At 41.3% G+C, this 20,585-nt stretch overlaps 1 protein-coding gene across 2 annotated transcripts; it reads right to left on the reverse strand.

The window, feature by feature from the left end:
- Positions 1 to 755: 755 nt before the first annotated feature.
- Positions 756 to 18,367, reverse strand: LOC137286118 (uncharacterized). 2 transcript variants are annotated; one of them, XM_067817779.1, is made up of 6 exons: positions 18,311 to 18,338; positions 8,366 to 8,537; positions 6,332 to 6,461; positions 3,813 to 3,950; positions 1,400 to 1,481; positions 756 to 830 (listed from the first exon to the last, which is right to left on the reverse strand). In XM_067817779.1, exons 3-5 carry the CDS (start codon positions 6,459 to 6,461, stop codon positions 1,411 to 1,413), a joined length of 339 nt encoding a protein of 112 aa, XP_067673880.1. In that variant the 5' UTR covers positions 8,366 to 8,537; positions 18,311 to 18,338; the 3' UTR covers positions 756 to 830; positions 1,400 to 1,410. The 2 variants fall into 2 exon arrangements, with proteins under 2 accessions (XP_067673880.1, XP_067673879.1); XM_067817778.1 differs by lacking the exon at positions 8,366 to 8,537 and having other exon boundaries at positions 18,311 to 18,367.
- Positions 18,368 to 20,585: the final 2,218 nt, after the last annotated feature.

Raw genomic sequence — 20,585 nt, forward strand, 5'->3', positions numbered from 1 at the left:
CCGTATGCGTGATTCAGCGTTATTCGAGATAAAGAGGCACTACCACGAAGTACCGAATGAGTCGCTATTAGTAGCTGGGAATATAATAGAAGAGCGCTACGCAAACCAGAAAACGACATTAATGTATGATATAAGACAATAAATGTTGTAGTATATTTTTGGCAGAGTTTCACACCTACTGGACAGTACTCATAAACGTATCTTTTTTGTTTTCCCGACGATCATGCCTTTTAAAAGGCATATAGGTATCCATTTGACTGTTTCAGGATATATATAGTGTCTGCTGTGATTACTTGTTCGTGATAAACCTCTTGCGTTTTCACTTAAGAAAATCTTTTCTGAGTGGATGTGTGGATTTGGGACATTTAAATTCCATTCAGCAAACGAACATATTGAACGTAAGACAATATTGTCTAAGCTGTTCCCGTTTGCATGACAAATGGCCATGCACAAATTAAGAAAAGCCTTAAAACATACTTTTGTGAACTGTGATCATCGTCTAACGTTCATGGCAATGGACATAAAAAAGCAAAACAGATCATCAGTCAGGACACTGTGTGTGAAAGGGGTAAGTTAATAACTATCCTAAAGGAAGCACCCAGCATTATCACAATTTTCATAAAATAGTAACTATTGTATGCAGCCTCAAACTAGTTTAATAATTTCATATTATATTTTTATTATTAATATTATTTTTTCTGTTGGGGGAGGGGGACGAGCACAATTATTTACACAAAAGACAGGCTGAAGTGATATCAATTGAAGTGACGCCACTTTTATTAAAATCTACTTTCTGATTACATTCTGCATACGTCCATCCATTTCGGTACCTACAACAGAAAACACAATTGGATCACCAGTGTATATTATTAGTAGTAAAACTCTTTCAACATTGCACACATATACTACTCATCAAATGTTTAGACTCACTTATAACATTCACTATGTGTTATGTATTCTCCACTAGCCTGAAGGAACCAAATGCAAACCACATGTAGATTAATTGTGTGAGACTCATGCACCACATTTCTGAAAAGGATGGGTAAATATCGTGCATGTGAACAGCTGGGTTTTGATGTAACTTGTTGCTAAGAATTCGCCCACGACAATACTCTCTTCAACGTTATGAATTTGTCGACACATCAGTCCATGGGTAAACAGTACTTGTAAACAGTATGGAAAAAATTACAAAATCTAATTTAGAACAAATGACTGAAGTAGGCTACATTTACACTTATGAATCTAAACTTTTGATGGGTAGTATGTATTGATGTATGTTAAGATTAGAACTTGTGAAATAACAATACATGTAGTGTTTTGCAAAACCAAACACTAGTCTAAGGTTCAGTTCTAATTCTTTATGCGTCATAAGCAATAAGCGCATTACATAATCACATACCTTCGCTGGTATCAATGGCTTGTATTGACGAGTGCTTCTTGTGCGTACCTTTCCAGAACGTCACGCTTCACCTCTTCCTCACCTGCACAATTATCACACATGGTAAATATGTACATGGGCAGATCATGTAACATAGGTGATAAAAGGAATATGGATATACTTAAGTCTCAAAGTCATAATGGCAAAAACAACACAATAGTTCTAAAAACATTCAATGCATAACTGAGTGGGTGAGCATGGTTTACGCCGCTTTTAACAATATTCCAGCAAAATCACGGCGGAACACACCAGAGATGGGCTTCACACATTAAACCCATTCGGGGAATCGAACCAGGGCCTTCGACATGACGAGCTAACGCTTTAACCACTAGGATACCACTAGGTTACAAGGTAACCACTGTTACGAAAGTGTATTTTCTGTAAATTGTATTATTGGTTAAGTAATAATTATTATGGGTCACGTTCCGTGTCATAAATGTTCAGTAGTATTGGTATTTTATCGGGAAGACTTTGTGGTAGTTCTTTAGAGTTACCTCCCCTTGACTACGTGTTTTGATTATTAACTTTTGACTTCCGGGAGGCTGGCCGAGAAGATTCTGCGTTGATGGTTATGATCGTAAGTGCACGAGCTTTCAGGAAATACTGACTATATATAAAGGCTACTTGCCGTGTGGTCGACATGGAAATGCACACTGATTACTGGAGTACATATCTGTCAGCATCTCCGTCAACGCTTGATCTAGAGAGCCGCTGCCTGACCGCTCGATGTGTTACATTCTGCATAGCTGTTTCTCACTCTCGCACCAAGACATCCGTGAGTTGACATTATATAGCAACCCATTAATTTAGATTTGGCTCGGTTGTATTGTACATGAAACCTTTCTTGTGAATCTTGCCTTTGCTTTTGCCGAATACAGTTATTGAAAATATCAGACTTCTCAGTGTTATATTTTGCTGGTTCCGAGGGGATTTCTTACTCCTTTTGTGACGGCATTTTTTAACCCTAACACTTCGCATTTTGTATAATCAGATTCTTGTTTTGGAGAATGAAGAGATAGAAACACTGCATAGTAAATTTAAAAACACACGGGTAGCGCTGAGACTACATGTTTCTGTATGGATTGATTTGATAGATGAAAGCCCGGGCTTGATACTAGTCAATCAAACTAGTTACTACACTACGACCTTGAAGATCTTCAGCAATTCATGCTTGTTGTGAGATACAAACGGGATCGGGTGGTCTAGATCACTGACCTGGCTGACACATGTCACCGTATCCCAGTTACGTAGCCCGATGTTAATACTATTGATCATTTGATTCTCTGGTCCAGACTGCTGTCAGATAGTTAGAATATCGCTTTGTGCGTCGTTGAACAACACATATTTGTTCTTCGTTTTCACAAGAAAGGTATATCAGTAAGAACCGTACCCATGCTCCCGTGTTTCCCCTACTGGCGGGGTGGAGGTTGGCAAGCTTTTGTGATCAGCTAACCTGTTCAGTATTCCTAAAATCAAACCATTACAGCTGATTCCTGTATCCCAAGAACGAACTAACATGATCAATTGCTAGAGCAAAGACTGTGGACGTTATATACGATGTGGATATTTCAAACGCCCTGTAATATGTTGCTGTCGCGGTGGCCACAAAAATACTATCGGAATAATCTTAGTTCTATGTTAGTATTCATTTTCCAAAAGGCTAAATGCAAAAGTGGAACCGAATTGCTTTAGGCTGAATGACCTACGAATCCATCAATCCTTTCATGAATACATCATGATTTTCACACATCCATTCATATAATTTTCACAGCTGCTTTCCCTTTAGGGGCGATCGAGTCGCCTGGCGCACGGTTAAAGCTTTCGTTCTGGTTCTATTCCCAACATGGACACAACTTGTGATACCCATTTGTCGTGTCCCTCGCTATGATAATACATAATACCATAAAGCAACGCCTATTATTAAATGCCATAATCAGTTTTGTGAAGCAAAAATGTTCTCAATAATTTCTGGGAATATTGAGGATTTGAACAAAAGTGATCGAGTATTGGGATACGCTGTCACACGATTTCCTACAAACTTAGTGTAGTGTACCCAGGCGCATTCAGTCGTGTATTACAGGGCAAGGGGTCTTGCAAAGTGAGTGAGTGAGTGAGTGAGTGAGTTTAGTTTTACGCCGCACTCAGCAATATTACAGCTATATGGCGGCGGTCTGTCAATAATCGAGTCTGGACCAGACAATCCAGTGATCATCTTGCAAAGTACTGAAAATACACTTAGACTGTAAGAGAACCATGGCTCAACATATTCATTTCGCCAAAACGTCTATAGTTTATATACATGCATTAGATTTTTGCCGAAGCAACTTTTTCGGTAATTTCTGGGAAATTATATTTCGTATAAAAGTAAACCTACCGTCTTCATCTAGCATGTCCATCAATTCATCCACATCACGTTCATCCATGTGTTGCTGCAGTTCGGATCTAGTGAGGACACCATCGCCGTTCTGGTCAACGTCATCAATACTTCGTCCAGAATTGAGTAACTTCAAGCCTGGTGCATATGGAAACAATCAGTTATCATCCTGATCTGCGATTCAAGAATGAATCAAAATAACGTGCCTTGTCTTAAATGGTTTGGATTGATCTCCAAAAATTGTGCAATGGAATAGTTAGAGGGGGCTTATAAACAATATATACTCATGGAAAAAATTAAGGGAACGCATGTTTCTTAGGGCAATTCAAAATTTCTGTTTACCAACTTCAGCGCCGTGTATTATCGTTTTCATAAGGAGCAGTTCACTCAAACGCACCATAATGCTTTCCATGCTCCTGAAGTTACATGCGCTTAGATTTACACGTTACATGTATGTGCACTGTCAAAAGTATGTGCACTGTCAAACACAACGGTTACAAACATTGTTAACATGACGAGACAGTACTTAACTTTGGCACAGAAATGAGAGGCAACTGGCATGGTTAATGCTGGAAGCTCATTAGGACAGGTTGCAACAACTTTTCACAAGTCTATTAGCGTGATATAAAGACTTCGGAATCTCTATATAGCGACTGGTGACGTCAAAATGAGGCCTGGTCGAGAAAAAAAAACACCCCACGGGATGACCAGACCCTACGACTTATTGCTCTGCGAGACAGGTTCAAATCCTCCTCCAAAATCAATACGGAAATCAGGCGAAGAACAACGTCAGAATTTGTTCACGTACAGTGCGTAATCGTCTTAAATCGGCTGGTCTAAAAAGCCGCCGTCCATTGGTTGGAATCAACATGACTGCGCAACACAAGCGCTTGAGACTGCAGTGGGCACGGAACCGTGGAGGAGGAACCGTACTTCAGTGGAGAAACACCGTGTTTAGTGATGAGAGCAAGCGCACACTTGACCATAATGACGGTCGAATTCGAGTTTGGAGACGCGTTGGGGAACGTCACAGTGCCTGCACCATCAAACAGCATGATCGTTATGGAGGGGGCTCTGTTATGGTGTGAGACGGGTTTACCCTTTAACCACAAAACAAATCTTGTGCGTGTTGATGGCAGGATAACAGGTGTACGATATCGTGACGAGCTCTTGAACCCGATTGTGATCCCCTTTGCGCGTACAGCAGGTCGAAAGTTCGAGTTCCAGCATGACAATGCCCGCCCTCACATCACTCGTTTGTCGGGACAGACTGAGGGCTGAAGGTGTCCGGGTGTTGCAATGGCCGGCTAAAAGTCCTTGCCTTAACCCCATCGAACATCTTTGGGCTGTTCTTGGCCGCAATGTTCGGGACAGACGTGTTCAGCTCAACAATCTGGATGAACTTTTCGTTACTCTCCAGGAAGAATGGTGTAGAATTCCGAGTGGTACCATCAGTACACTCATTCGCAGCATGCCACGACGATGCCAAGCAGTCCTCCAGAGACATAGGGGACACACCCGATATTGATTTCATCACTTGACATAAGCGTTTTCATCTGTATGAACTTTTCTCTTACTGATTCAAAGATTAAAAGTCACAACTATTTCATGCGTTCCCTTAAATTTTTCCATGAGTATATTTTTATGTCAAGTAGCCTGTAAGCATTGAAAGTATTGCACGTGACACATTTCTTTGACGCGTGTACCACAACATAGTTAAAACCGGTGACGATCCAGCATATTCGATGGTCGTAATAGGCGACTAATAGGATCAGGCTTGCTGACTGCTGCTTGACAAGTGTTAGATGAGCCATGACCTGACAATGGACCCCAATTTGCATATATGGGAACGCCCTCCAGAATATTCTATTTGAAACAGTTTGACGTCTGAATATTGAAAGGTTCAGTTTCCTCCTGCGAATTCTATCGTGATGGTGTCTTGCCGGACTAAATCGCTCCACGAGACACATGTTAAACAGTAGCGGTATTGATGTCACGCCACGGTCAGGTGCTTGATCGCCAATCTAACTGTAGCAACCCAGTGTATTCGTCCAGATTACCTGCCCGCCTGCTTCCCTTCCTGGTAATACACGCGCCATTATCCAGCCTCATGTGAGAATGTCGAATTTTGATAGATTCACGTTATTCTGATAATATAGCATGTACATCAGTCACGATCGGCGAGCAGGGAGTACAAAAGTCCCGAAACGCCTCGGCATCGCCAAGCCTTCAGTGGCGTGCGCTGCATTGAGATCAGTCGATCAGCTGGTGTCAACATGGCAACAAGGAAGCTTTAATTTTCGCCACAACAGCTGAGGATGAAATTCTGATTTGGTAAAGCAATTCGGTTAGATAATTGCCTTATCACATCGTGTCTCGGGAAATACTAGGTTTTATCAGTCGAAAAACCTTATTCGAAGGACAATCTTACTCGGTACTGATAAGACCCCTTATTTCTCTCTACACGATTTGATAACGTACATTACTAATCCATAGAGGCATTCTATCGTGGAAGGTACCGTTGTTTAATATTCTTCCTTTTTCTTTTTCCCATAACGTGCGCCACCCTTTCTTAACTCCATTCCACCACCTCTCGCCTGACACGTCCGTCACAGTCAGCGCCACAACAACCAATAGTAGAAAACGCATCTGAAATTGTTGACAGAAATATAAAACAGCCCAAATGTAGTGCATTGTATTAGATTTGTTAAACTGTGGCATGGTACCATAGTGGGTCAGTACTGTAACATCGACCAATCACTTGGCCAGGTAGGCATACATTGTATATGGAAGTTGCAGTTACAGCGAAAGCTAGGTTATACCTCTTCTCACCTCACCATACACCTTTTAACAGTTTTTCAGTTTCACGGGTAGTGACGTGAGTAATTTCTCTAAACGTAGTAAAGGGTAAATATTCATTTGAAGCGCACTGTCATGATAGACGTACCGCAACCTATTTTAAGAAAATACAGTTTGTTCTACCCTGTGCATTGTTCAAGACTACTTACGGACGATATGTGGCGGGCGACACAAGAAAAAGAAGTAGTTATCTCCCTTCCATTGATTTGCATTCGTAAAACATCGGGAATTTCCGTGCATAATGCGTGATTCAATGTTATTCGAGATAAAGAAGCACTACCACGAAGTATTGGCAGCGAGCTGTATTGCAATGCTAGCTTGCATTGCACACGGGGTAATAGAAGAGTGCTCAGCCAATCAGACAGCGACATTTATAGTATTCCCAGAAATTATTGAGAATCATGTTGCGTCATGTAACTCATTACGTTTATTAACTTCTGGCGTTTTACTTACATAAACATGTTAAAACATCATCCTTTTACAGTCTCAGTCTTGTTTTAGTACTTTGTTAGACCTCCTCGCTCAGCAATGCATGCCTGAATACGCCTAGGCACACTACCCATCAAAGTTTGTAGGTAATCGTGCGACAGGGTATCCCAATATTGGACCACCTCGGCCTTCATATCTTCAATATTTCTCAGTCCCTTTTGGTTTATTCTGTCGTTCATGACTCCCCACACATTCTCAATTGGGTTTAGGTCTGGGCTGTAACTGGGCCAGTCTAAAACATGAACATTGTCGCCCGACAACCACTGTTTTGTGTAGCGCGCAGTGTGTTTTGGGTCATTATCATGCTGGAAAATCCAATCATCTTCATACAATGTTTGTGCTGTCGGAAGAAGGTGACCATGTAGAATGTCAACGTATCTTTCTTTTGTCAAGTTTCCCGTGAAAACACGTCACTCCGCGAGCCGATATGCCACCCCACATGTGAAACTTCGGGCTATGTTTTGGTCGCTGGTAGATAGGTTTGACAGTATCTTTGGTCCAAATTTTCACACAATTAGGGAAAAGCCAAACAGATCTTTCATCCGAAAAGAAAACATTATCCCAATCTTGATTTTCATGAGCCCGACACCAGTTTAAACGTTTTTCCTTTTGTGCATCTTTCATCCACGGCGAGGGAATTCCACGTTTTTTCAAACAAATTAAGTCTCTGTAATTCCTGCCTAACTGTTTCATTGCATACCTGAGGACTTCCTCTGCTAATCATTTCATTTCTGATGTTCTCAACACTTTTCAATTTGCCCCTACTCACAATCTGCCCAAGTCTTCGGCGATCCATAACACTGAATTTCCTAGGCCGACCTGCCCCTGCTTTGTGCTCTATCCCGGTTCCTGTTTGAATATTCTTCAAAGTTCTGTATAGTGTAGACAGAGGAATACCATGTCTACAAGCTAACACTTTAGCATCAGCCTCACCCCTTTCAAAATCATCTAGAATGAGCTTTGTTTTCTCTCTTGCTGTAAATTCTGCCATGTCAACACAGGAAGCCGTCTGCTCAGACAAGGGAGATAACTCTTGACGTAATGCGCTGCCTTCTAAGCTTCAAGAGTTGTCTCCCTTATTTAGTATGTTTAGTGCATAGTGAAAGCCCTTTTTCCAATCTTAGCATCATTAGAAAAAAAACAAAGATTTTCTCAATAATTTCTGGGGACACTGTATGTGTGAGGTAAGATAAGTATGCATGTACCTCTCCTTGCTGTATAGTGGAACCGCGTCTTGAAAACAAACGCAGTTGTAGGACAGGAATAACTGCCAACTACGTTGACTGTATAATCCACTAGGAAATACGTATTTGAATACATATGCGATGGGGTAGCCTTGTAGTTAATGCGATCCAGCGTCACGCCTAAGACTCATTCCTTGTAAACCAGCAAAACAGAACAAAGACAAGTTGTTAACTTTCAAATTCTATATTGTTATACGACGAGAGAAATATACACAAAGTCACAAGTCAATATAACAATGCAGATTTCAGGTACAATTCAAGAGAGACAAAATGTAAGTCAGTGGGTCACAAAATACAATATAGCAAACTCACCAAAGTCTTGGTGTGAGAGGGAACAGCTATGGCAAAATGTAAACACAGCGATCTTTGCGACAGCAGATAATGTAGAATGGTCACGAAACAGTATCCCGGAAGTGAACATCGAAAACTTGGAGCAAATAAATTCCGGAATGCCAGAATGCTAAAAGTGTTGACCAGATATTAAAACGAAATGTGACCCACAATATCTACTATTCAAAACACCAAACACTGTCACCCAACAATAATTATTACTAAATTACAGAAAATACGCACTCGTAACACTTGAATATTGCTAAAAGCGTGTAAAACCATACCTGTGATTGGCATCATGAAGATCGATCTGCCCAACATAACATGCATCGACCATGTTTGCGAAACTGACAACTCGATCCCGCTCGTCACCGCAAACAAATATAGGTTGCTAAAGATCCACTCGGATCTTGAAGGGTCATTTGAAACGCTGACATATCAGTGTGCTTCAGGTGATTGTTAGGATTACAAATGTGGAATACGAAATCAAATAATTCCTTATTTATTAGTCATTCATGTAAGAATACACATTGCTTTAGCTATTTACTCATCTAAATTAAACTTGTTAGAATAACCTATCTCGTATTTAGCAACTATTATTATATGAAAAACATTATAACTTTCCTATGCCGTCTTGTATACGTGTGTGTTACGTGGAGAATTTAATTGACATGATGAAAATCGTTTAATTGTGGTTCATGATGCAATTTTTAACAGTCGCATTTGGCATTCATAACAAATAATTCCAAATAATCCAATATTCCAAAATAATAAAACCTTCCCCATATTGTCTGAATCGTCCGAAACGAGTATTACTCTTGAAAAAAGGGTGTACAACTTCACACTTAAATTGAGGTATCAGGGTTTTGACTTACACGGACGGATTTATAGGTTTTACGAAGGCTGTTGGCTGGGCCAATGTCGCCGACGGGGTAGGTGGGGGTAATAAATGAATAACGAGTGGGAATAAGCAGTAAACCAACCTACCCAAAAATGTCAATTGAGGGGTGTAAAGCTATATATAAAAAGTTAGAGTGAGAGGGGTGGTAGGGAGAGGCCGGGGAGAGAACTTTATTGTTTGGTTTGTTGGCGAGAGGCTGGCTGGAGGTGCTGCCCTTGACCTTAGCTATAGAGCTAGCGGGAGGTTATTTAAGGAAGGAGTGAATGAAGTTTAGAAAGCGTCCGTGTATGGCATGTTTTGGAGTTTTTGTAGTAGGCCGTTGAGCCAAACCATGTCGAAAGCTTTGCTTAAGTCAATCAAAATGTCCGTAGTGTACTGGTTTTGTGCATGGGCTACCTTTACGTCTTGTTCCAAATGTAAAATATGGTCTAAATATTATCGGTTCGGAGTAAAGCCGCTCTGGTCCTCTTTCATAAGGATAGGATAAGGTATTTGAGCCTGTTATTAATTACTGATTCTAAAGTTTCACAGAGGTGAGGGGTGAGTGAGATGGGGCGATAGGAATCAGGCTCACAGCTGGGTTTCCTTGGTTTGAGGATTGGCACCACCCTGGCTGTTTTTAAGTGTCTGGGATAGAGGGTAAGTTTAATGTGTTCCATGTTAGGTGGGAGCTGTGTATTGAGTATTGTGTATGGGACTGTATCTGGACCAGGGACTGGGGTTTTTTTTTTTTGGTTGTTTTTGTTTTTGTTTTGGGGCGTTTTGGGTGTAAGTACGTGAATGTTGATGGTTTTGTTTATGGGGAGTTCTGTGTGGGGTGGCTTCTGTGTGTAAGTTGGGTGTTTTTAATGGTGTTTTGGAAGGCGGGTGGATAGTTGGTGGAGCTACTGGTGGCCGAAAAGTGGCAAGCAAACGTGTTTGCCTTAGCCGGCTTTGTTTGTGAGTAAGTCCGGAAAATTAGGTGCAATGGGTTTTTTAAACACCCTTAACGGCTTTAAATTTATTCCACATGTGCCTAGAGTTTTGTTTTGAGAGCCTAAAGGTGGAGCAGAATTTCTTCCAGTGGTTGAATTTTGCTGCCCTGATTAATTCTTTGGTTTGATTTCTTAGTTTATTAGCTAAAGGTAATTTGGAACGGTCATTTTGGATTGATTAAGGGTCTTTTTTCTTACCTTTCTGGCGTTGATTATAATAATGATCCACCAGGGGACTGTTTTTTGTTGGGGGTTGAGACGAAAAGTGGGCGTGCATTTATTTGTTATATTTAGGATGGTAGTAGTGTAGTTTTCGTTGAAGACATTGATGTCGGGGTCTTGGAGGGTATTGATGTTGATTTGTTTGCATGTGTTGAATTTGAACCAGTCTGCTTTTTTTTTAGGTTATATTTAATTTCTATAGTTGTGGGTGATTTGGGGTCGGGTGGGGATTTTATTGGCTATGTCAGTGTAATGTTGTATGTCTGTTTCTGTTTCCCAGCAGTCGATTTTGATGACGCCCTGGACTTGTGATTGCCACCTTGGAGTTTGCCAGCTTATTTGTTTTCCATCTATAAGTGTCTGTGAGAATGTGTTATTTAGTGCCTGTTTGTCTGGGAATGTAATTTTGAAGCCTCGGCCGCAATTGTTAATGTATTTGTATTGGATGTTATGATTCTCGAGGCATAGTACGAATTTATTGATGGTCTGTCTTATGATAGTCTATTGGGGAGGAGGAGGTAAGTGGGGGATTGAGGGCGGGAGGTGGGGTCCGGGCTAGTCTCCGTACTTCGGTACGTCTTGCTCCTTTGAATATCCAGAATAGAATGAATTAAAAATCGCTGTGTGTTGACGTACAATTAGCTGTAGCGATTTATATTACGGCGGAAAATAATGGAACTATCATTTTGTGTTTAACTCGGCTGCTTTCGGAAGTGGGCGGAAACACCCGAGTGTCCCTGCACGTGCAGCAGCAGGCGAGACCCCACTTGAGTCTGCAGTGTTAGTCTCACATCAGCTGGCGGACAGCGAGCGCACCATGGCCGAGAGTTTTACCCAGTGGTTACAAAGTAAAGGTCTTAACGAAAACACAGTAGACATTCTCCTGGATGAGGAGTTTGAGTCGCCACAACAACTCTGGCAACTCATCGCTACAGGTATTTTAGAACTTGGATTTAAAATGGCGCAGAGAAAACACTTAGAAAAACTCGCGGACGAAATCATACACCTAAATCTACAAAACCCTGCTGTCGACGTTCACACCGCGGACCAAGCAACCACCCGGTCCCTAGCCGCTAACACGGAGCTGCATTCGCTCCTAGATGCCCTTGGTTCTGCCTCACTCACAGACATTCCCCACACACAGCAACATACTAATTAGCTACCCGCGAGGCGAAAACATCAGGTGAGAAACCCTTATTTATGGTAGATTTCGTGACTAGGCCAAATACGGTACATTATGAAAATGAGGAAGCTGTAAATCTCCCAGAAGGATCCCAGCTCATTGTAAAGAACAGAAATTCAAAATTGAAGCCTGAAGAAGTTTCAATGCCCCCGTGGATATCTTCTAACGCTAGAATTCTATCAAAACCCGTCAGGGAGGGTAAACTGGACTCGCAGGAGTAAACAGAATACCTAGAGTATACAGCGTGCGTTGGAGACTATCTTCAGAGTCACACAGTGTTCTCTGTCATGATGTTTGTAGATGTAGATGGTCTGATATTGACTTTCATACAGTCTTCTACTACCTGGATAAGAAGGATAACAGGGATAAAAGAGTAGCCAGATCGACATATTACAATAGGGGCGCCAGCCTAAATGATACCATGTGCTTGAACTTTCAAAACCCAAGTGGTTGCAGATTTCCACGGTCTAAGTATGCCAACGTGTGTATCCAGTGCCGCGGCCCCATCCCCAGTGTCGACATCCGGATCCCCGGGCGCCAGCCCCAGCCTCGACAACACTGGGTCCAGCACAACAAGCAGCGGCGGGAAACTCCTACAGCCACAACCAGCCTCGTCATATGTGAATCTTTATCCTAACCCTCTCACAGGGCGCCTTCATGTATGGGAACAGGAACTAGCAGATGATCATGATAAAGACTTTATTTTAGACGGAATCGCTAGTGGTTTCAGGGTCATAAACAAAAGTGCCGTCCTGCAAAATGTAGCATGTCAAAATTCAAAATCAGCCTTTGACAATCAGGCTAAAGTCGAAAAGAAAATTATGAATGAAGTGGCCCACGACGATTGTGAGCAGTTTAGCTGCAATGTCTAAGGGTGAAGACGACGTGCGGGTAATAATTGACTGTAGTCGATCTTTCGGGAGGTCCGTAAATGAGCACGTGACTAAGAACTCTATAGCTTACAACAGTATCGTTAAAGCTGTGGAAATGCTTACACCCAATGGCTTTATGGCGAAAGTCGATCTCAAAAACGCTTATGGAAGTGTGCCAGTTCATCCTGACTGCTATGAGGCCTTAGGACTACAATGGAAATTTAGTGACGAAACAAATCACTCGTACATGTTTGACACAAGACTGCCTTTTGGCTCTGCAAGAAGTCCTGATATCGTCCAGTATTACAAGGATGATGAAAAGGAGGGGCTTTGATGTCGTTACTTTGATGGCGGAGGTTACTTCGGCGACGACTGGTTCTACGTAAACTGGAGAAGTGACATGACGGCGATCAGCGAAGAACACATCAACGTCAAGGAGCTCGCAGCTATCTATGTGGCGTTAAAGAGGTGGGGTGCAATGTTATCAGGTAGACACGTGGTAGCTTACACAGACAACTCCATGACTATGTTCTGTATAAATAAAGGTACATCAAGGAATCCTGCAATAATGCATTTCATTAGAGAACTATTCTGGTTATCAGCCAGATATGACTTCAAGTTGACTGCGAGGGACATCCCAGGCGAGAAAAATACAATTGCCGATAATCTTTAAAGACTACATCTACCAAGAAATGCAAAATGGTTAAAAGGTTTCACTAAGGACTCTATTATTCATCACATGACAATTGAAGCGTTGCTCTATTTACAGGACCAATGGCAGCAGACTTGCGGCGTCTAGATGCAGAGATGAAGCAGTATCATCAATCGGCGTACGCAACAAATACTAAGAAAACCTACACCTCTATGTTAAAGGCCTTCTTGCGGTTCTGTCTATATTACAGTCTAACGCCGGTACCTGCCCATCCTCAAACGATTCCACGCTTTACGGCTTTCCTGGCACGATCGATCAACACCACCAGCATCCCTAACTACCTGAACATAGTTCGGCTTATCCACCTGGAAGCAGGCCTACCCAACCCTTTGGAGGACTGGACTCTAGTTAATGTCAAGAAAGGTATCCTAAGACTGAAAGAGAAACACCCGACCCCAAAACTACCCATTACACCAGAAATATTTCTTACTATAAGACAAAAGTTGGATCTACTGACCCCTTTCGACACAGCTTTCTGGGCAGCCTGTGTTGTCGCCTCTTTCACCTTTCTAAGAAAATCTACATTACTGCTAGACGATAAGGTCCGTGTAGGCTCATCTAAGTACATATGAATTCATGACGTCACCTGGCAGAATGAAAAGGTTCTCCTAACCATACGTCATAGTAAGACTATTTAGTTCGGGCAGAGAGTGTTGCAGATCCCTCTTTGCTCAATGACAGACACCCCTTTGTGCCCTGTTTCGGCTCTAACGGCTCTACAGGAAATCCAGACCGGTATCCCACGAGACAAACATCTCTTCTCTTTCTGGAAGGATGGTCGAGTCCAAACCTTGACTCGGTTGGCGTTTGTGACGTCACTTGTCATTAAGCTTCATGGAGACTGGAAGTCTAACGCGTATGAACGCTACGTCATTTTAAAACCAGAAACACATTTTAAGTTTGCCCGTGCCTTGGTTGTGGCAGCAACCATGAGACGCTAACGTTACAATGCTGGGGGGTTTGGAGGTGTTTTGAATGTATAGTTTTATAGTCGTCAATTAAACGTTGACATTTACCCCCAACATTGTCGTGTGATATTTGCATGCGAGCACAGGGCGAGTTAAGGAGGAAAATAATGGAACTATTATTTTGTGTTAAACTCGGCTGCTTTCGAATGTGGGCAGAAACACCCGGGTGTCCCTGCACGTGCAGCAGCAGGCGAGACCCCACTTGAGTCTGCAGTGTTAGTCTCACGTCAACTGGCGGACAGCGAACCTCCCGCCCACCCGGGTCAAAGACTTTTAGTGTCAGCTTTTCTGTTAGTTGTAATCAGGTGATACCTATGAGTGTGTGTGAGCATGTACCCTTTGTAAAACGTTTTCACATGTTTTATCTGTCGGAGGTGTTTTAAATGTATGGTTTTATAGGCGTTTATTAAAAGTTGACATTTACCCCCAACATTGTCGTGTGATATTTGCATGCGAGCACAGGACGAGTTAAATACCTTTGGTATGGTGTGAGTAGGTGGGGACCAGTGTGGGACAACTTGTTAGTTATCAAAGCAAAGAGTTAATCTGCTATTGTAATTATTGTAATATCGCCAATCTGTTCTGATCCGCCATTGATATGATACACGTAGGTGTTTGAGTGTTTATACTTATTGCATCTTTCACATTCACCTTTAATTCTTACGAGGGGAATATACTATTGGGTGAAATGTGTTTGCAATAGTAAAATAATAGTATAATAATAGTAAAAGTTTCATTTTCTAAAACAAATGGTTGGGATGTATTTGAGGTGTGTGGAAAATGTGACATATCGCCGATCTGATCTGATCCGACATTGATACTTGTGATGTTTTTGAAGGTTACAGTTCCATAACTTCTTTCTTTCTTGTTGATCTTATTATTTGAGAAATTTGTGTTTAGAACGCTTTGTGACAGTTTTACACTTTCTGCTTTTGAGGGGTGTGAGAAACAGTGTCATTAGCGTTTTTCAATGCCCATTCCATTCCCCATTCCCCACATGCAATAAGATATCTGAATTAATTTTTACAGTAAACAAATATTTCTCAAAGTAGATTTTTTAAAAAGGACAGCTGATGTTAACACTTTCTCGCGATACTTTTGTGTTCTTTAAGTTTTGGGAGGGAAGGCCCTGGTGTATCATTTATTCTTGCATTCATTCACATATGTACTCCTTTCCTTTATTCTTTTTCTCTATTTCTTTTATTCATTCACTTAATTCTTGCTCTTAATCCTTACAATAATTCATTCATTAATTGTGAAATTCCGACTGATACAACAAACTGGCTGAAGTTCTGTTAAATCAGGGAGGTTCTGCGTAAACAGGCCCCCTAAGTAACCATAATTGAAGGAATTACGGCAAATTTGAATGAATTGCATCTCAAATGTAAACAAACGCAGCCCACTCGCGAAACAATTGCAGCGATATCGGTAGTTAGCGGTTATAGCATAAACACAACACCCCTATCGGAAGCAATGTCGGTAACACTTGAAACACGCTCGGCCATCTTCGGAGGTTTCTCGGCTCCGTTCCGTGATTTATCGGTCGCGTCCTGAAACTCACACATCAAAACATGGCGTCACTGGAAGGAGCACCCGTCTCGGTGAGTTTTGTTTTTGGTTTCTACTGTTTTCATTTTCATAATTATCCACCTTTGACTACCCGTGTTGAATGCGTTTAGGTATGAGGTGTTGTCAGAGCTATAGATTATTTTCTTAGGAAAAGATCGTCACTGCAAAAAAGCGTCATTAGTCATGCCCCCAGAGGTTGTTTACGTATGCACACAGGAAGCCTCCATGGGGATGACTTATGACGCTAAAGGGAGGGTGTATCGATATTAACAGAGGCCAGTGTGACACTCTGGGAACGGTCGTCACCAAAGCGTGAAAACTCAGGGGCCACTGTGGGAATGGTCACTCCGGGAATAAATCGTTTGGAGAATAAAGAGCTTTCCTTCTCAAGTACTGAACTTCTTCAGTTTAATCTATGATTGTGACCCATGCGTTCAATTAAATCATGTTTCACTGTCTCATGAGTATTTTCTTCTCAGTGTGTGCTTACAGGTGAGACCTCTTTATCAGCGACACCGTGGTCGGCTTTTGGCCAGTCGATACTATCACCACGAGTCTCAATCGTTTTCTAAAATTAATGGTTCTCTACTACTCTAGCTTTGAACTGCCTTGTCTACCACGAGGGGTAAAATGTTACCGCCATATTGTATGGTTGTGGTAGACAACATTAAATAGATTTACTCATGATAACTGCTTCAAATTGATTTTCAGATGACATTATGGGTTTTTTGGCATAACTTACGATGTCTATCGCACTCCAATATGCATTGCACTTCTGGGACGCAATTTTCATAAAAATGAAACACCGTTTGTTACAATTCACCACAGTTTGTATTACATTTTGCAGTATTTTTTTTGTTACAGTTTTTGTAACTGTAGTGGTAGCAGCGTTGGAGATAATAGCCGGCCCGGAGGTCAGCACCGGTTGTTATTGTATCGAGTTGGAAGTTTCAAATATCTGCAACCAATTGTAGTCTTTAGTAAATTATCTGTCATTTTCTTCAATTGGAATCTTTCAAACATTTTTATTCTTTAATATCGAACGGGAATCACCCATGATCCACCATGACACAGTAACTTTAGTTTCACTTATTGGTATTTCAACGCTTTGAATGGGAATGGAAAATTCTGCGCCAACGAACTCATTTTGTAGAAACAGTGTGAAGTTGTTACAGTGTAACCTATTTTCATTTTATTTGTTTGACTAATAAAACGGGCCTGCACATTTCATTCAGGGCCTGTAGATTTTAAAGCCTGCAGGCGGTAGCATGCCCTGATGGCCAGTCGGCAAATTAGAATAGTGTTAGTGCGTTTTCAATGGGTGTCATTTATTATATTTTACCACGTTATTACTGTTTGTGTAAAGCATGTCGTCCTGAGTACATTGTTTAGTTATTGTAATGTATACGTTTCATTTCAATATCAAACGTGTTCTCGTCACGATATGGCTGAAATATTGCCAATGTGACGTTAGATATTAACTTACTCACTGTTCATTTCTCATTTTCGAGTCAGTGAGTTAAGTTTTATTTCACAATCATTAATATTCCAGGTGTGTGGCGGAGGTCTGTAAATAATTGAGTCTCAGGCAAAAGATCAAGGGATCAACAGCTTGAGCATCGATACGAAAACATGTGGGTCAAAGTCAGCGCGCCTGACCACCCGACCCGTTCAGTCGTCTTTTACGACAAGCATGAGTGAGTGAGTGAGTTTAGGTTTACGCCGCACTCAGCAATATTCCAGCTATATGACGGTGGTCTGCAAATAATCGAGTCTGGATTAGACAATCCAGGGATCAACAACATGAGCATCGATCTGCGCAATTGGGAACCGATGACATGTGTCAACCAAGTCAGCGAGCCAGACCACCCGATCCCGTTAGTCGCCTCTTACGACAAGCTGAGTCAGTCGCCTTTTATGGCTTGCTGAAGCATTATTCTGCCCCAGGACCCCTACGGGTCTTACGATAAGCACGGAATACTACGACCAGTTCTACTGAAGATGGACATCCAAGACCGATATGGCCAAGAACATCCAAATCACTTCGGGTACAAAAGGTGCCAACAGCAGTCAAGTAAATTAAGATTTCTTTCAGTCTTGTATAGCATTGTACAATGCCAAAGCAAAAAAATGAATGTTTACATAGTCGTGAATTTTGGAAATAGTTTTTCTTACCTTGTTGGATGACTGGTGATGATGTTCTAACTGTTCAAAGTGTGTCATTCTTATATAGACGGCAACCTGTGACATTATCGATCATGGTCATTACTGTGGAACACCCTGATCAGCGTGATAACATCTCATGAGGATTACGTTTCCTGTTACATGACGACTTGTAACAATCAAACAGGATGTTGCCCGTACTCCTGATCACGTTTGGTACTCATTGTGTCAAATGTGGGGATTACACATTGCCATCAATTTGCATACCGTTTACCATGTAGGTTTTCCACCGTCCTTGTGACAGCTGTGGGTTTAAATGAATACACAACTCTCAATTAGTGTTCATTTTGTTACAAACAACTGACTGACCACGAGTAGACATTTAACTGAGTTTTATTTGACACTTTAGGCCCATAGGAGAGAAGACGGAGCAGTATTGCGTTGCCCACGTTAGAAAGTAATTAATAGATTAGTCCCATAAATAAAGTTTTTATAAACATATTTTTAAAATCAGTTTAAACATACAAACCAAATACAACTACAGCTAGAACCCATCCTTACTTTGAGGAGCTGAGACAAACTAAGTTTGCTAAATCATTCCATACTTGAGTAGGATTAATTAATGTTAATAAATAAGTAATTTTGGGCAATATACAGTGGTCTGATAAATATTTCTTACACAATCGTAAAGCCTTATCTGTTTAGAATCCCAGTTTGATTAATTCAGATGTGTCCTTATTGAATTATAAATGTCATTATTTGATCTTATTAGCGTGAAACGATTGTTTCACTAAAACTCTTTGATTTAGTAGACTGAGTCCCATGTGATCTCACTCATAGCACGTCAGTTTGCGTAAAGAACAACAGTTGGCTTCCAGATTCCCTGTCTCTCTGGACGCCGTTCCTCAAAGCGATCGTAGCTCTAAGATGATCGTAAATCCCATACTTCAACAAAGACCTACGACAGTCGTAGCGCTAAGATGATCGTAACTCCCATACTTCAACACAGACTTACGACAGTCGTACCGATCGCTCCGAAGAACGGGACCCAGAGAGTTATACCTGTCGTGGATTCCAAGCCTTTGGGGGGTAGCCAAGTGGTGGAAGCGTTCGCTCGTCACTCAGAATCCCATGGTTCGATTCCCCACACTTGTACAATGTATGAAGCCCGTTTATCTTGTGCCCCGCGGTGATGTTGCTGAAATATTGCTATATAGCGAATCACTCACTCCCAGTCAAGCCTGTAGTAGAACTTGGACTGCTGTAGTTTTGTGGATATTAATAATATCCCGAATCTCTTTATTGCTATAACACTTCATATATTTTATAGTGCCTCTTTAATGGTAAGGTCACTCCATTTTTATTTCCATTTGTACTGTCTATGCATTCATCGGCAGGAAATTTGTATTGAATTTGAAAGGTAGTTTTACTGCTTGACAAGTATTAGATGAAACACGAACTGACAAATGACCTCAATTTGCATATATGACAACGACATCCAGAACATTCCATTTGAAACAAGTGGGAAACAGGTTGTCGTCTAAATATTGAAAAGTTCTCTTTCCTCCTGCGAACTGTGTCGTGATGGTGTTTTGCTGAACTCAATCGCTCTACGAGACACGTGTTAAACAGTGGCGGTATTGATTTCACGCCACGGTCAGCATGTATTGCACGTGCTTAATCGCCAATCTGCCAGACAGACTGATATTTTATTAGATTCTCACCTCTTTTGCAAAGTACAAAATAAAATATACTTTAAAAGCATATCTATGAGCGCCACCCACTTAGGGTTATGAGAGACTAGTAAGAAGTTAAATAGCAAGGTATATACCTCAGTAAAATATAATATAATTAACTTATATATAAAGCACATTTTCTGCGATTTAAAATAAGTTTGCAGGTTTTGGCGAATACAATTTCTGAACTGGACACAACAAAGCTAATTTTTTCACCGTCATTAAAATTCACAAAATTTTTACATTTTTCAATACTTACAGATGAAAGCTCTTGTCTTAAATCTCTGAATCTCTCTCTAACGGGCAATAAAACAACACATGACAGTCATCTTCAATTAAATTACAACAGTTAAAAAATACTCTTTCAGCTAAAGGTACATTTGTGTAACGCCCCGTTTCAACTGGTAATGGAGCCACCTTGGTGAGCCAACGCCGATCGGTATGTGAAGGGGAGAGAACTATGCAGATACCACTCTATACCGAATACGCCCTTGAAATTACGATAGAGACGCAGTGTATTCCCACCTTGTCCGGTCTTGCGTCAATGGAGG

Source organism: Haliotis asinina, chromosome 6 (assembly GCF_037392515.1).
Source record: "Haliotis asinina isolate JCU_RB_2024 chromosome 6, JCU_Hal_asi_v2, whole genome shotgun sequence".
Lineage (NCBI taxonomy): Eukaryota > Metazoa > Mollusca > Gastropoda > Lepetellida > Haliotidae > Haliotis > Haliotis asinina.